The sequence below is a fragment of the Oryza sativa genome, chromosome 3 (genome assembly GCF_034140825.1).
Source record: "Oryza sativa Japonica Group chromosome 3, ASM3414082v1".
NCBI classification, from domain to species: Eukaryota; Viridiplantae; Streptophyta; class Magnoliopsida; order Poales; family Poaceae; genus Oryza; species Oryza sativa.
Genome location: NC_089037.1, coordinates 35,192,508 through 35,208,491, shown reverse-complemented (window position 1 = coordinate 35,208,491; position 15,984 = coordinate 35,192,508). Strand labels below are relative to the sequence as shown.

Sequence of the window (15,984 nt, the reverse complement as noted above, 5' to 3'; positions counted from 1 at the left end):
CGTGCGCTAAACCGACTCAGACTCTGCTAATTAACGACGCGAAAACCCGAGAGATTAGGAGATAATCACAGAGCAAAGTGGCATCCGCCTCCGTAATTTACATGCAACATCCGTGATTAATCATCCGTCCATAATAAAGTTGTAATTAATTAATTAATCTGATTGTACACGTGTCAATACGGGAGCGATGCGAACGGCGGCAGCTCGGAGACCGAGGCGGAGCGCCGTCGCGTCGACGACGACCGGTGGTGGTGGTGGCGGCGGCGGCGCCACTTCCCGAGCCCGAGCATGCCGAGCAGCGCCCTCACGATGTCGCCCGCCGCCGCCGCCGCCGGCCACGACGACCTCGGCCGGCACCTCCCCCCCTTCTTCATCTCGACCGACTGGTACGACGGCGGCGGCGAGATGGGCGGCAGAGCGCCACGCGCCGCCGATGATGACTCCCTCGCCGGCGACGAGACGGCGGCCGCCTTGGGCGTTCCCGGCGACGACTCCCACAGGAACGGCACGGCGCCGGCGCGGAGGCTGTAGTACACCCGGAACGACGCGTTCGCGAGGCCCGACCGCTCCCTCGCCGCCGCCTTGCCGTCGAAGCCGGCGTACTTCTTGGCGGCGGACACCGGCCAAACGGCGAGCTGCTGCTTGCTGCTGTCCATGACCTTTCTTGCTTCTTGGCGCCAAAAACTCGCAATGCTCCTTTCCTTCTAAAAAATAATTAACAAGAAATTAAATCTTGCTCTGCTATTTGGGAACACAGGAATTTCACCGGAATTATTTCAGGATAATGATAATGATCCTTCTAGGGTTCTAATGGCTATCATTTATCTGAGGTTAGGAGAGCTTGAAATGCTGCGACAAAGTGAGCAAACCTTGGTTCTGTTCTACAGAACATGAGGTTTTTATAACCAGTCAGGATTTGACTTGTCGCTTGGCTGGATTCAGAGTTTAAGCCGCTGTCCATGGCATTGTCAAGTTGCCATGCAAAAGATTTTTATATAGATTGTGGCAGGAACATGAGGGAGCATGAGAGAGTGAGTTGTAAGCTTTCGCTTTTAATCATCGATTACAAGCCTGCATCAATGAATAATTAGGAGTTAGTTGATGATGGAGAGCATTGATAATTATGTTGGCTTCAATGGAAATGGGATGGAAATGGACATGACCTATTAGTGTTGTTCTTGGCCCACTGATTTGAATTTTTTTGCCTTTCGCGTGGTACGGATGATGGCTTCGTTAATCCATTTTTCAGCATTCGATTGGAGGGTTTAATTTTTCTAATCCATCGCATTCGTTGGGAAAATTAGGTGTTGAGAAATTTAATTAGTTTGCCATGACCTGTGAGCTGCAGAGCAAGTGAGCAACGCGGTTAGCCGTCCTTCGATCGAGGCAGGCGTCGACTCTGTGGTTGGGTTGTTTCCTGACGATCTCTTTCTGACAGTGTCATCTCACCTAAATGAAAAGCACAACAAAAGAACTACAGATGATGATCTCGTGATTCTATTTCCTGCCATATGGTGGCTATGCATTAGTGAAGCTTACTGCTTCTGAATACCGAGCAGAAAGATTAGTTGCCCCTAATGATGCTTAAACACTGTGTAGCTTGAAAGAAACAGGCTGCATCAAGAGGTTAATCAGTTAAAAGCAGAAAACTTTCTGACTGCTAATCAAACTATTTTTTTTCAAGGTAAACTTCGAGAAGGAGGAATGAAGTTTCTGTTTTATATTAAAAGAATAAAAGTTAAGTTTGCTTACGAGGAAAATCGGACTAAAAATCATATACAGCACAGTTAGCTAAAGGAAAACGGGTATAATAAACACAGAGGGTGAAAAAGAACTTGCGGCATCGTCAGCACTAAGACCCAACACAAGTTATCACTGCTAAAGTGCTAAGCTTATCACAGCGCCTTATCCTGATTACCGTGACACCTTTTTTTACAATGTTAAATTACTGAATATGCTGTTCTTACGGTGCCACTGATCGTCTAGTCTGATCACGTTCAGACAGACAAGGAGGTCATTAATTGAATTGTCCGCCTGCGCTTGTATCCATCCGCAATGGTCACTGACCCACGACAAAAACGTCTCACCTAGCCGAGACTGAGATCGTTCTACTGTCTACTTAAGGACACAGAAGATGCATTTTAATTTGCTCCTGTAATCAAGCTAGTCCATGCTGCTGCTGGTGGTTAGGTTTAACTGCACCTTCTGACAGGGAGAAGCTTTGCAATTTCCAAGCCTGAATTGCAGCAAGGACAACAAGATTATGGTCTACTTAGGACAGATACAGCAAGCAGATCCAAGCCTGCATCTATGATCAAAAGTTCATTAGCCAACCACTCCAAAAAGCTCCAGTTCCTGAAAAAGGTGAATTATGTTACATAAACAGCAACAAATGTACTGACTTTATAGGAACATGTGTGATCATATGTACATAGGCAACTAGACAACCTGCCAACTAATCCAGCAGCACAAAATTCAGAAATCCTGGGCCATGCCTCCTGCTGCTACCTGCTAGGTTGATCAAGTAGTTGATGTGCATTTCTTAACGGCTGTGATTGATTGACGGTGTGATGTATACATATATATACTGTAGTAAACTATTGGATAAGTATCACTTTGCTGCTGATTAAGAAGGAGACCTCTCGGTTGATGCTAGCTGAATTGTTGGGGTTCACAGGTCACTGCATATCAATGAAGGACCAGAGCAATAGTTCAGTTAGATCTCCCTTTGCCCACAAGTAGCCTTCGCTTTCTCCATAGATTTTCTTATTGAATTGTTGGCTACAATTTTTCTTTGGTTCAAAATTTATTATTTAATATATTTTTGGGTGGGAGTTGTATTTTTTTAACATGTGGGAAAAAAAACAGTATACTATTACATTACTACCATTTATTTGTACATCACGGGGCTGTTCAGATTGTAACTAAAATAAACCTTACCAAATTTTGGTATGCCTACTTACTAAAGTTTGGTAAGAAACTAAATATATGTACATTTTTAGTAACTTTACTTTAAAAAAAAGTACGGTTTAAAATGGCATTAATCTGAACAGCTCAAAATAAAGAGACTAAGAGTGGAAAGAGAAATCTGACGGCCCAGCCCATCATGGCACCAGAAAGCCCATGGCCATTAGATCGGCCCAATAGAGTGGCCCACAAAGCATTCTGTTCATGTCGTCTCGTTGAGTTCGGCCATTCTCCAACCCGCACACCGCAGCCTCTGCCGCCGCCGGCGCTCGGGCTCCTTCCTCGCCGCCGCCGCGCGCCGCCGACTCCACCGGCCGTCCGCCGTGCCGGACAGGTAAGCGAGGGACGTGATCCCCTTTTTCCTCACCCTTCAACTCGCCGGCCGTGCCATCGCCAGCGGTTCCCTGTGTCCGCAGCGAGGCATTTCGTCGAACAGCTACCACGCGTTTCTTCGTTTTTGTCTCTTCTCCGCTGTGGCGAGCACGCCCCCGCTTCCGTGGAGGGGTTGGTAGTAGTAGCCTGCCCTGTATCGTGATTGAGCAAACGCATTGCGTCATTTGCGTGTGCTCGTGTTGGGCGTTTCTGTTGCTCTTGCAATGCGTGCGCCGCCGTGCGCGCATCGCTTGCGTTTGCATCTGGGGTGGACTTCCTGAGTTCATTTTGTCGTTCTTGCTTACCTGCACATCATTCTGCAGTTCATTGTATGCATAAGCACCTGCTCTGCTTGTTGTAGGAGTCCTTAACTTGTTATCGTCTCTTGTGATGTTGTGTAGGTGATTTGATTTCATCTGCTGAAGGTGGGATTGGGAAATGCCGCTTCATGTTCGCATAAGGGAGAAGACGAGCATAGCGAGTTTGTTGAGTTCCCGGAGGAACTGGAGTGGTGGTGGGGTTGATGGTGGAAAGAAGAGTGGCAAAAGAGAAGGTGCTAAAACGAAAGGAACCAGGACAACTGGTAGGAACAAGAGTGAGAAGAGAGAAGAGCACAAGGAGGCACGGGGAAATGCCGGACAGAGGAGGAGGTGGAGCGACACAAATGGTCAATCAGATGCGAAGAAGAACGCATCACAGGCTGTGAGGAGGAAAAGGAAGGGTGATCATGACTCATGGAATGGTGATCACAGTGACACGCCGTATTCTAAATCAAAGCTGACCAGAAATGGCCCTTCCACCATGACCCGTGGAAAGGCTTCTGCTAGAAAAGGTGATAGATTTAGGTCTGAAACTTTGGATGAGGATGATTTGCATTCAAGGAAAAGGGGTAACAGTATGGTTTCCAGTGTAAGTAGAGGGGGAAGGAGTAACAGCATGGTTTCTGGTATAACTAGAGAGGGAAAGAGTCAATCAGTGTTCAGTAGGAATGCAGAAGCATCATCCAAAGGGAAGAAGTTTGATACACCTACCAGAGTCAGTCGCCAAAAAGAGGCTGCTACAGATGCCAACTTGGATGATCATGGCGCCGAAAGCAAGAAGTCGGATGATTCTGGCCAGATTGCTGATGAGAAGCCCCGCCCTCGTCGTACTCGAGTTCTGGACAAGACTGGGAAAAAAATTAGGGTTGCAAACAAGGATCCAGTTTCTGACATTGAGGAAACCCTTCCTCCCAAGAAGAGGAAGCGGATGAAACTGGATCCCTATGACACATCAAACAAAAGACTTGAGGATTCTACTGCCAAACAGGATGGTGCGAATGCTATCTTACTTTTCTTACTTAGGAGTCTGGAATGTTCTGTAATACAGAATTATGTACATAAAAGTAAGGAATCAAGTAAATGTAGTGTGTCCTATCTATATTGCTAGATATTCACCCCTTTAAATTGAAAATGATGATAAAAAGAAAGGCCCTTTTCTTTTTTAAAAGAAAGAACCAGGAATTTGGAAGAAAATATGTATAGGAATACATATGCTTTTAACCTCTTGCAAGGTATGTTTTTTAGCTAGATAATTTATCCCTATTAGAACTTGGAACTATCTGCGCATGTTTTGTGAATTATAAAGATTGTTGAAGGCAACAACTTCCTCTTTCAGCAGATAGCACCACAAAATTCTTATGTCTGTTTTTTTTTTCTTAACAATATAAAATCTGTTCATGAACTTCTGAATCAACTCACCCACATCCAATTCGTCTTATTTATTTTAGTCTTGGCCTTATGAGGGAAATTTTGATAATCAATTTGCTGCCCTTTTGGTGTAACTTCCTTTCTTTTGTTTTTAGTTTGTAGTCCAGAGAAGATTCCTGAAAAAAGTCCGCCTGAAGAGACTGAGACGTCTATAAATGCTAAATTCCGTGCTATACAGCCAAGTTCCTCAATCATTTCATATGTGGAAGACAATGTACATTTTATTACCTCCTCACTCTTATTTCTCCATGTGGATGCATTTCTGGTGACATAATGCAGTCTTTTTGCAGCTCCTAGGTCGTAGGCGCCTAAATGAGATAAAAAATGCTGGCTACAATGTTAAGCTCTCTGCCCCTTTGGATAATGTTCCCTTCTCAACCAGCCCTGAACGTGAGCGCATAGAAGAAAATGTAAGAAACATACAATATGATCAGTACTAGAAAATATTCTTCTGCTTTTGTTTTAGCTGGGCATGCCTGGTTTCTACATTATTTGAGTTGCTTTTCTAGCTGTGTAGTATCTCTTTGCATAGATTGTTGGGATCCACTTGTATTTATTGTTATCTCACAGAAAACTATTAACAGGTGTTCAGAAATAAGTTGGAGTTCTTTGCTGCAGCAAAAATTTCGTCATCATTTCCTCCTCCTACGCTCCCAGAGATAGCATTTGCAGGTAACATCAGAAGAATGAAGTTTGGCACGGTGAATCTTTGAATTTGATATTTAGTTTAATCACATTATCTTCCTGTGCACACCGTTTAGGTTTGATGTATGTGACTTTGCTGGTATTTATTTTTCTCTGGAAGGGATTATGGTTGATGAGTGTTTAAAGCTGCATGATCTTTTTCTCAACTATCGTAGTGTTTCCACAAAGTTATTTCCTGCCTTCTAATAACTTAACTTTGAAATTTTAGGGGTATCAAATGTTGGGAAATCATCACTACTGAATGCACTTACAAGGCAATGGGGTGTTGTGCGAACATCGGATAAGCCAGGACTTACTCAGGTTTGTCGAATGAAGCTTGTGTGTTTTATTGTAATTAGTTTGGGCATCCAAACAATCCACGAGTCTATCTGTTTATGCTTATTATTCCTTATTCAGACAATAAATTTCTTCCGGCTTGCATCAAAGCTATGCCTTGTCGATCTGCCTGGATATGGTTTTGCTTATGCAAAGGATGAAGTTAAAGACTCATGGCAAGAACTTGTAAGTACCCTAAATCATGAAAAAAAATCTTGTAATGAATCATATTACCTCACATCGTGCAATTTGATGAAATTGGATATCTAACCCACGTCCATTGTATACTGGTATATCATATGCTCAATAACTTCTGTACATTTTACTTGCTAAGAACTGATGAAATTTCCTTAGCTCAAGACTTCACAACCCTTCTGAGAGTTACTTTCTGATCTCTTTCTTCCTCTAGTACATTCCTTTGGTATCCAAGTCCACTTTAGTTATTCAGCTGGGGGACAATTTTAAAATCAAGGATCTAATTGCCATCATTTATGACTGAACAGATTGTTTTTTTACTTTTGCACATTAAACAAACAATATCCTGGTAACTGTCTAGTACTATTTGCATATGCCCACTGGATCTGTATGGGAACACAATTTCCCATCATACTTTGAGTTGTTTAGAACACTAAGCTTTTAAAGGTGGTTTGTAGGTGAAGGAGTATGTTTCAACCAGGGTCGGCCTAGAAAGAGTGTGCCTTCTTGTGCACACTAAACGTGGAATGAAACCATTGGACTACGAGCTTGTAGACCTAATGGAAAGGTTTGCTTTCAAATAAACCACCTAGTTTCAAGTTTCACGGTTCTTTCAAATTTTTAGTTAACATTTTGTGATATTGATGCAAATACATCTGTCAGTTCATTGAAAATTCATTGATGATTCTTTATTTTCTCAGAGCATTTCATAGGCCTCTGATCACATATATTGAGTAATGTTTACTTCAGTTTCTGCTGTAACGTTTCTAATCAAACCACTGTAGGTCCAAGACGCCATATCAGATTGTATTGACCAAGACTGATTTGGTTTTCCCTATTGACGTTGCTCGCCGTGCTGTGGAGATCCAAGAGGTTCTCTTCCCCCCTGTTCCCCCCTTCCCTCTTACTCTCCTTCTCATGCACCCTCTTGAGTTTTTACCTAACAGAATCACTTGCACTCTCTTTTACAGAGCCTGAAAAAGAACAAGTCAGTGGTCAGACCGGTGGTGAGCTCTTGAATCATTTCCTTCATATCTCATGTGCTATATCTTTATTTGAAAAGAATCTCATGTGCAATATCATACATGATATAAAAATGACACGTTTTGCAGATGATGGTGAGCTCTAAAACGGGAGCTGGTGTGCGCAACCTGAGAGGGGTGCTTGGGAAGATTGCTCGCTTCATCAAACCATAACAAGAAGGTTCAAATTAGTTTGGGGAGTTTGGAGAGTTTTAGCTCTTAAGCAATTTTCAAGCTAGCTTAGAACTTGAGGCCATATCGTAGCATGAGCAAAAGTTTTCTGGGATTTTGGAGGCGTCTTCCATCTAAGACGTTTGTGTCGCGCAGACAGAAAAACATCCTGATTCTACATAATTTATGGCATGTTAGGCCTACGTATCGATGTTTTGGATGGATGTAATATGACAAACATGATCACTGGCTCACTGCAACCTGGAAGTACATTTGAATTTAGAACGCAATACACAGAAATACAAAGAGTTGTCATTGCCAAATTTTGTTTTCCTTCCACGGCCTTGTTCAGTTAGGCCGGGACTGGGCTTTGAGCCCCGTGGACCCGGAGGAGATTGAATCCCGGCTCGCAGGAGAAGCCCAGTCTGGGTGCTAATCCGGCCCATCCAGGCGTTTCCCCCTCTCATCGGGCCATCGGCCCAGTAAAAGGACGAAAGGGAAATCCCGAGGAGGCAACGGCGCAGCGCAGCAGCGGCGGCGCGACTCGGTGGCGACGGCGACGCAGCGCTCTTCCCTCCGGTGGCCATCTTCGCTTTCTCTCTCGCTTCCTCTCTCTCCTCTCCCTTGTCCTAGCTAGGTACTCCTTTCGTCCCATAATATAAGCGATTTTGACTTTTTATATACACTATTTAACTATTCATCTTATTAATTTTTTTTAAAAAATTATTGTTTATTTTATTTGTGACTTACTTTATTATCCAAAGTACTTTAAGCATATTTTTTTATTTTTTATATTTATACAAATTTTTTGAATAAGACAAGTGATTAAACAGTATAAGAAAAAAGTTAAAATACCTTATATTATATTATATGGCAGAGGGAGTATCTTGGATTTGTCTCCTGCGGTCGCAGCATGTACCGGCCATGCCCTACCCTGGTCGCATCCTCACCGATACGTGCGAGTCCAGTGGAGATGGTGAAAATTAAGGGCAGGCTTAGGTCTTTAGGCGCATACACTGTCTTGGATTGTTAACGTTGAATGGTGAGGCTCTCATCTTTTGGCCCAATCAACATATGCCAATGTCAATTTTTAAAATTTTTAACTTAATTTCAAAGTTGTTTTTTGAGTTTTTTTATCATAGTTTTTTTTACAATATTGTTATTTAAGTCGCTACAAACATAAGTATAAAAGTTTTAATTACAAATTATAATTTTTTTCGCTAATACGCCAAATGGTGTATTTTCCACGTATAGCCAACCGATGAGGCCATCACAATTTGCAATTCTCTGGCACACCTGCACAAGCAGACATTTAGGCACCGGATAGTTGGTTGCGGAAAAAAAAATGCACTGGATAGTTGGATATGCACCTGCACAAGCATACAAAGTTTTCTATAAAAGAAATGAGTATACTTTTCAATTATATAGTAATAATACGTAATTAATCATGCTCCATCTTCTCAGGCCCCATCGTTTTCTCTATTCAGCATCAGCAAATGCCAAAATTTGAATTTTACAACTTAATTTTGAAGTTTTTCATCGAAGTTTATTTTTTATTATCGACGTTTAAATCGCTAAGAATATATATATATATATATATATATATATATATATATATATATATATATATATATATATATATATATATATATATATATATATATATATATATATATATATATATATATATATATATATATATATATATATATATATATATATATATATATATATATATATATATATATATATATATATATATAAGTTTTGCCTACAAATTATTATTATTATGCTAATATGCCATATACGTATTTGGCCAAACGATCGGCCGTCATTTTACCTGCAAAAATAATTTATGTACCAAAGTTTTCTATTCCCTCCGTCCCAATTTAAGTGCAACCATAAATTCCGTGCTCAACTTTAATCGTCCGTCTTATTTAAATTTTTTATAGTTAATATTTTTATTGTTAAGAGATGATAAAACATGAATAATACTTTTTACGTGACTTATGTTTTTAATTTTTTTTTTCAAATAAGACAAACAATCAAAGTTGTGCACGTAAAATCATGACTGCACTTAAAATGAGAGGGATGGAGTATATAAAACTAGATAAGTTTAAATTTTAATTATGGGTGTGTTTAGTTTACATCAAAATTGAAAGTTTGGTTGAAATTAGAACGATGTGACGGAAAAGTTGAAAGTTTACGTGTGTAGGAAAGTTTTGATGTGATGGAAAAAGTTGGAAGTTCGAAGAAATATTTTAGAACTAAACACGGCCTATATAATAATAATTGATACACAATTAATCCTGCACTAACCCATTTTCCTCAGCGAAATCTCCGTATAGAACGGAGCCAGTCCATTAGACAAAATGTAAACCGTGACGTCTAAAACCCAACCCCAAAAAGTAACGAAGATCGGACGGATCGATCCATTCCCCTTCACTCCCTCGACTCGACATCGCCGGAGCAATGGCCTCCGACGCCGACGCCGACGAGCTCCGCCTCGTCCTCTACCTCCCCATGGACATGGCCAAAGGCCACGGCGCGCGCCGCCCCGCCCACCTCCTCCCCCCGCTCGCCGGCGCCCCGCCCCCGCCTCCCCCCTTCCGCCCGCCTCCTCTCTGCGCCGCCGCCTCCAACGCCGAGGCCCGCGTCTCCTTCCGCGGATGGCTCGGCGGCCCCCGCCACTGGGACCTCTGGGTCGCCAAGCTCCGCCCCCTCCACGACCGCCTCTGGCGCCACCTCGGGATCCTCGACGCCATCGTCGCCTCCACCTACAGGTTCAAGCGGGACGCCGCACTCGTCCTCCACCTCGCCTCCTTCTGGTCGCCGGCGACCAGCTCCTTCGCCTTCCCGTGGGGCGAGGCCACCGTCTCGCTCCTCGACGTCGCCCTCCTCGGCGGCCTCCCCGCGAACGGCGGCCCGGTCCTGGCGCCGCTGCCGAGCCACTGGCGCGCCGACGAGGCCGCGCTCAACGCCGTCCGCCTCGGCTTCAACCGCAGCGCCTGCAAGAAGGCGCACCACTCCGCCTGGATCAGCCACTTCCTCACCGGCCCGGCCGCCGACCCCGTCGTCGAGCACGCCGCCTTCCTCTCGCTCTGGCTCACGCGCTTCGTCCTCCCGGGGCACCCGGAGTCCACCATGCGCCAGTCGCTCTTCCCGCTCGCCGTCCGCATGGCGCGCGGCGACCGCGTCGCGCTCGCGCCCGCCGTGCTCGCCTCCATTTACCGGGACCTGCGCGAGCTGAAGGCCTTCCTGTCATCCTCCAGCGCCGCCGCCACCGGCGAATTGCTCTCGCCATTGTCAGTCTACGCGCCATTCTACCTTCTCCAGCTCTGGGCGTGGGAGCGATTCCCGGCGATCAGGCCCGCAAAGGCGAACCCCATCAAGGCCGGCGAGCCTAGGGCCGCTCGCTGGAATGATGTCAGCAATAAGATCGACCCGGCGGTGCTCCGCAAGGCGCTCAACTCCGGGAGCAGCTTTGTGTGGCAGCCGTATACAATCTCTGTGCAGCCGTGCGGCTGGGTTCGTGGCTGCCATGTCTCCGGGAACGACGAGCTCACATCGCTCGCGCATTGCTTGCGTGCTTGCGAGCTTGTGGGGATGGATTGCATTGAGCAGTATCTCCCGCACCGTGTCGCGATGCAGTTTGGACTGGATCAAGATGTGCCCGGGGATGTTCAACGAGCCAACGACGATTGCAGGGTTGCGTGGGAGACCTACCATTTGGAGGGGAAGAATGTAGCTTTCTTCATCCCCCAGTCCGAGCCAGGGGTCACTGCGCGATATGCAGAGTGGTGGAGGCAGCCCTTGCCACATTCTCATCTTGATGTTGGTGCAGCGAGCACAGTGGTAGAATCGAAGGTTTCCAAGCGTAAGGTGAAGAAGACACTAGTAGCCATTGAGGCCGAGGAGGAGAAGGAGCGGAAGCTGAAGAAGGCTCGAGTCTTACCTAGTAACAATGATAAAAAGCGCAAGCTGCAAGAGTTGTATGATGCGAAGCTGTCAGATTGCCTTGCAGCTGCAAGGGATGAGGGTGCTGGCAGCTGCGATAGGGGGTCCTTGCCATTATCTGACATGGAATCAGAAAAGGCCTTGTTGTCTCATGTTGAAACTATCAATGATGATATTGTGCTACTTGTGCCCAGGAAGCAGACAGCAGCTCCTGATGTAAATTTGATCAAGGATAACATGAATCTGGCTACAGGAGATAGAGGGAGCCTCGAAGCCACACCACCAGTTGGAATGGAGGAGAAGGATGAGATGCCGAAAGCCCAGCAGACATGTAATGTAGAGCATCCAACGCACCAACCATATTGTCAGGAGACAAAAGCAGCCCCATCAACAGAAATCACTAAGGGTGAATCAAGTGGCATTGTTTTGGCAAATGTTAATGAACTGGATAGGGGGAGAACACCCGATGTCCCTAATTGGCATGAAGAGGCTGTACCTTCAGAGGCTATGGAGAAAGAAGAATCCAGATATCATTTGAGTGATGTTGTTTGTAATGATGAAAGCATTAAGGAAGTTGTAACAGTTGATAAACCTCTAGATGTCTCCAGTGAACCTGAAGGAGGTGCTACCGCAATGCCGGAGGAGAAAATGCTTAATGTCTCTGTAGACATGTCTCTTGATGCCACAGATAGGCCAGAAGAAGGTACCACCATTATGCTGGAGTTGGAGAACGAAGCCAACCTTTCAGTTGATGAATCATGTCGTGTGTCAAACAGTCCTGAAGAAGTTTCTGCAACGGTTGGAGGAGATAAAGAAGAAAAGGTTGCCATTGATGAAGCGGATGAAGGAAATGGAACTTCAGAAGATGTAGGAACAGCTGCATTGGGATCAATCTGTTCTATTGAAGTTGCGCCTGGGAGCAAACAGGAAGTTGATACAGGTGTTATTAATATTTCTCATGATGCAGTGACTTTACCTGATGAGGTGCTTCCAGTTCAGCAGCCAAATGATGGAGAAACCACTCGTCGTGATTTTGTCACTGAGGAACAGAGGAAGGCCTGTTGCATCGAAGAGATTGGAGGAGAAAACAGCCAGATGGTTGAGAAAGCTAGCAAGCAGAAGCCCCACGAAGCTCACCAGGTTAACATGGTAGAATGTGGAGAAGATATTAATCCCATGAAAAATGACAATGAGGATGAGCATGATAAAATTCCTCAACCACTGGAGAATGCCATCTCGGACAGCAATATGACTAGTGTATTTTCAGGTGTTCCTGAAGCAGAGAATGCAGATACGGATAAAGGTCTGTTCCTAGCAAAGAAAGACTCTGAAGACATGCCCAAGGAAGTTGTAGGAGCAGAGGGCTCACAGCAGGATCAATTTACTACTTCAACACATGAAGTTGTAGATGAGCACAACGAAGTTGCTGAAGTAGAGCCAGTCTTGGCAGAACCAAATATGCATGGCCAGTGTGATGGTGAGAAGCCCGATGAAGGCAAGGTTTTAAGGGAGAAAGACACTGAGGAGAATGCCAAGAATGCTCTTGGAGTAGAACAGATAGAAAGACAAGACAAGGCACTGACAGAGAGCTGCATACATGAAGTGGAGCAGGTGGATGGACAAAGCGAGAGACTCACAAGGACAGGTGTTGAGGAAAAGCATGCAGAAATCACTCAAGAACAAGAAAATGAATTTGATAACGGTGTGATGGAAACTTCAAAGGTTTCAGTCAATGGTGCGATGCCTTATAGTACAGCTAGTATACAATCAGAAGGAGAGCAGAAGGAAGCTTCTGATAAAGATATGGCGGAGAAGCAAAGCAATCAGGATATTGAGTCCATTGATGAGAGGGATTCATTGTCTGATGCAGCTGCTACGGTTTTTGAAGGAGCAGATGACCACATAACTTTGGACACGAATGAGGTGGGTGGGGTTGCAAATGTCTTTGTCTGTTAAGGTTTCATGGTATTAAATATTAATATTACCAGCTCTTTTGCAGGAAGCGACTAGGAAACATACGCATGACTGTGGAAGCATATGTGAGAACAAGGGGACACAAATGTTTCAAGAAGGCTGTAAGCTGGACAGCGGGGTGAAATCGGATATTGATATTATGGAGATTGAAACTCAAGCTACAGAAGGAATTCAGAACCAAGAAACTATGGAGTTGGACAAGGTGAATGGACTTGCAGAATCCCCACCTTTAATAACTTTTCCGAATACTGATATTTGGTCTTTTGCAGCAAGAAATGGAGGAAGAACAGAATCCAGGAACAACAATTGAAAACAACAAAATGAAAATACCGGAAGAAGATGCCAGTACATTTAGCTGTGGTGAAATTCAAACTGATCCACATAGCACAGATGTTAATGAGGTTGAGTTCACCACAGGAACGCAGAACGACGAACATTTGGACATCAAGGAAGTAAGTTTACCTGTAGAAGCGACTTTTGCTTCGATTAATGGGGTCTGATCATGTTCTTTTGCAGGAACTGATTATGGACAGAAGGTTAGATTGTGAAATTAAATATGGAAACGAAAGACCCTTGGAAGAGGCCAACACATTTGGTGGTTGTGATGGTGGGGTGGATAACATTGGTGTTGCTTTGGATGTTAATGAGGAAAATTCTATTAAAGAAATGCAAAACCAGGAAATTCGCAGCACAGAGGAGGCAAGTGAAGTTTCAGGATATCCATATGATCGACTATTATTTAATCTGACAAAGTTGTTTTACAGTTCCAGGCTGGGGAGACCAATTTGAACAATGGAGCTGAAAATGTGGATGAGAAGAGGATTTTGGAAGACGCAAGTACACTTGATATTCGTGATTCAACTAATGCGGTAGTTAATGGGGCTGAATCAACAGAAGGAACTCAGATCCTGTGTGCTTTTAACACGGAGAAGGTTGGTGTAGTTTTGAAGATATATATATTTTTTTACTATAACGAAATCTCATGAATCTTGTTCACAGGAGCTAGAAGTTCAGGAGAAGCAGGACCAGGGAACAGAAAATGAGAACAGAAACCAAAATTTGGTCAACACAGATTCGTTTGAATGTGGGGTGGAACCTCATGGGACCCTGAAAACTACTCATGAGACTCTTCCTACAGTGCAAGTTGTTAGCACATCAGGAGATACATTTTCTTCGAAGAATGAGCAGAACGATGTACCCTGGGAGGACCAGAACAAATCAGATGCTGAAGTGTCTGAATCAAACCAAACTGCACCAAAGGAGTCCGAAAGGACTATTCCACCAGAGCATGAAGACCGGGAAGAAGAGAAAGAAGAAAATATGGAGAATAAGATAGAAATATCCATAGGTAGAGAGAATGATGAAGTATCTGAACAAGAGACCTCCACAGAGGAATGTATCGTTGCTCCTTCAGGTATGGATGACCGGGACGAGAATAACAAAGGATGGGCTGAAGAATCTGTACAAACCTATGGTAGGTATGCTTCTGATCCAGTAAACACATCTTGGCAGCCCAGCAAATTTGGCAAGCCAGGTATGGAAGAGTCTAGGAGAACACATAGTGGCAGATCCATCTATCTGAGAGACATCAAAGAATCACAGGGAAGGACTCGCTCTGAAACATCAAACAAATTACACATAAACAGTGCAGGGTACTATTCTCGACATGCCGTTCCTGAACCAGTTTCAGTCACCAGGGAAATCAAAGTGCCGTTGTATGACAGTACAAGGGCCTCTGGAAGAGATCGTGGACCAGAGCTAGTGGTGACAGGTCCACCAGAAGAGACTTCTCGATGGCGACAAGAACAATACGCACTTCAAATTTTAGAAGACGTGCAAAATGCTCGCGTTGCAGAGAAAACTAGGATGGAGATGGAGATCAGAATACTGAAGGCACAGGTTTCTAGCATGCAGAGACAAGCGATGAACTTGGATCGTGTTGGTGATGTAATTTCTAGAGCAAAAAGACATTGACCTTTCCATAGTCTCTACATGCTTAGGAGTTTGTTTCGTACCAAAATTTTGGTGAAGAATTGTACTGCTCTCCCTTTGTGAGATCAAATCAAAGCATGCCAGTTTGCTCATGTTGACTATTCATGGAGGCCAGAATTCACTTTTCCCTATGTTAGGTTTTTTCTTTTTTCAGTTAAGAGTACCGACACTAGGAAATGATGGGAACTTTTACATTCAGAATCAAGGAGATATAGAAAACATCAAACCTATCCCACATTGCACTGTCAGGTTCTCCTCAAAGTTGTGGACATATTATAAATGATTTGCAACTGTATTCTAACACGTTATGAGTCTTAGTTCAGTGTGACTTCTGTTTTCTAGCCATGATGACTGCTGAATGCTGCAAGACTGAAACTGAAAACGAGCAATTGCAGCTGGCTGTTGGAGGCAGCAGCCTCCAACAGCCGCTGGGATGGAGAAGTGAAGAAGCACTGTGCTGCTTGTTATGACTTGTTATCGTCTCTTGTGCTGTCGTGTAGGTGATTTGATTTCATCTGCTAAAGGTGGGAAGTGCCACTTCATGTCATCTCTTTTAAGTACCTTGG

At 44.2% G+C, this 15,984-nt stretch overlaps 3 protein-coding genes across 3 annotated transcripts; 2 read left to right on the top strand and 1 right to left on the bottom strand.

Moving 5' to 3' along the window:
- Window positions 1-62: 62 nt before the first annotated feature.
- On the bottom strand, window positions 63-1,042 carry LOC136355811 (uncharacterized). The gene is made up of 2 exons (XM_066308908.1): window positions 870-1,042; window positions 63-704 (listed from the first exon to the last, which is right to left on the bottom strand). The coding sequence occupies exon 2, from the start codon at window positions 654-656 to the stop codon at window positions 174-176; it is 483 nt and encodes a 160-aa protein (XP_066165005.1). The 5' UTR covers window positions 657-704; window positions 870-1,042; the 3' UTR covers window positions 63-173.
- A 2,142-nt stretch (window positions 1,043-3,184) lies between these two features.
- On the top strand, window positions 3,185-7,698 carry LOC4334564 (uncharacterized). Its single transcript, XM_015773311.3, has 11 exons — window positions 3,185-3,301; window positions 3,741-4,651; window positions 5,183-5,301; window positions 5,378-5,497; window positions 5,672-5,759; window positions 6,001-6,092; window positions 6,189-6,293; window positions 6,761-6,870; window positions 7,088-7,175; window positions 7,274-7,309; window positions 7,415-7,698. The coding sequence occupies exons 2-11, from the start codon at window positions 3,778-3,780 to the stop codon at window positions 7,496-7,498; spliced, it is 1,716 nt and encodes a 571-aa protein (XP_015628797.1). The 5' UTR covers window positions 3,185-3,301; window positions 3,741-3,777; the 3' UTR covers window positions 7,499-7,698.
- Window positions 7,699-9,892: 2,194 nt separating this feature from the next.
- Window positions 9,893-15,721, top strand: LOC4334563 (uncharacterized). Its single transcript, XM_015776112.3, has 6 exons — window positions 9,893-13,375; window positions 13,452-13,628; window positions 13,696-13,878; window positions 13,943-14,125; window positions 14,191-14,358; window positions 14,426-15,721. Exons 1-6 carry the CDS (start codon window positions 9,968-9,970, stop codon window positions 15,398-15,400), a joined length of 5,094 nt encoding a protein of 1,697 aa, XP_015631598.1. The 5' UTR covers window positions 9,893-9,967; the 3' UTR covers window positions 15,401-15,721.
- The last annotated feature ends 263 nt before the right edge of the window (window positions 15,722-15,984 follow it).

Excerpts from the sequence above, each read along its gene's own strand:
- LOC4334563 (XM_015776112.3), top strand. The coding sequence starts at position 9,968 with ATGGCCTCCGACGCCGACGCCGACGAGCTCCGCCTCGTCCTCTACCTC. Across the intron at positions 13,629-13,695 it reads AAACTATGGAGTTGGACAAG|CAAGAAATGGAGGAAGAACA; the intron begins GTGAATGGACTT and ends GGTCTTTTGCAG. Across the intron at positions 14,126-14,190 it reads AAATTCGCAGCACAGAGGAG|TTCCAGGCTGGGGAGACCAA; the intron begins GCAAGTGAAGTT and ends GTTGTTTTACAG.
- LOC136355811 (XM_066308908.1), bottom strand. The coding sequence starts at position 656 with ATGGACAGCAGCAAGCAGCAGCTCGCCGTTTGGCCGGTGTCCGCCGCC.
- LOC4334564 (XM_015773311.3), top strand. The coding sequence starts at position 3,778 with ATGCCGCTTCATGTTCGCATAAGGGAGAAGACGAGCATAGCGAGTTTG. Across the intron at positions 5,498-5,671 it reads GTGAGCGCATAGAAGAAAAT|GTGTTCAGAAATAAGTTGGA; the intron begins GTAAGAAACATA and ends AACTATTAACAG. Across the intron at positions 6,871-7,087 it reads CTTGTAGACCTAATGGAAAG|GTCCAAGACGCCATATCAGA; the intron begins GTTTGCTTTCAA and ends AAACCACTGTAG.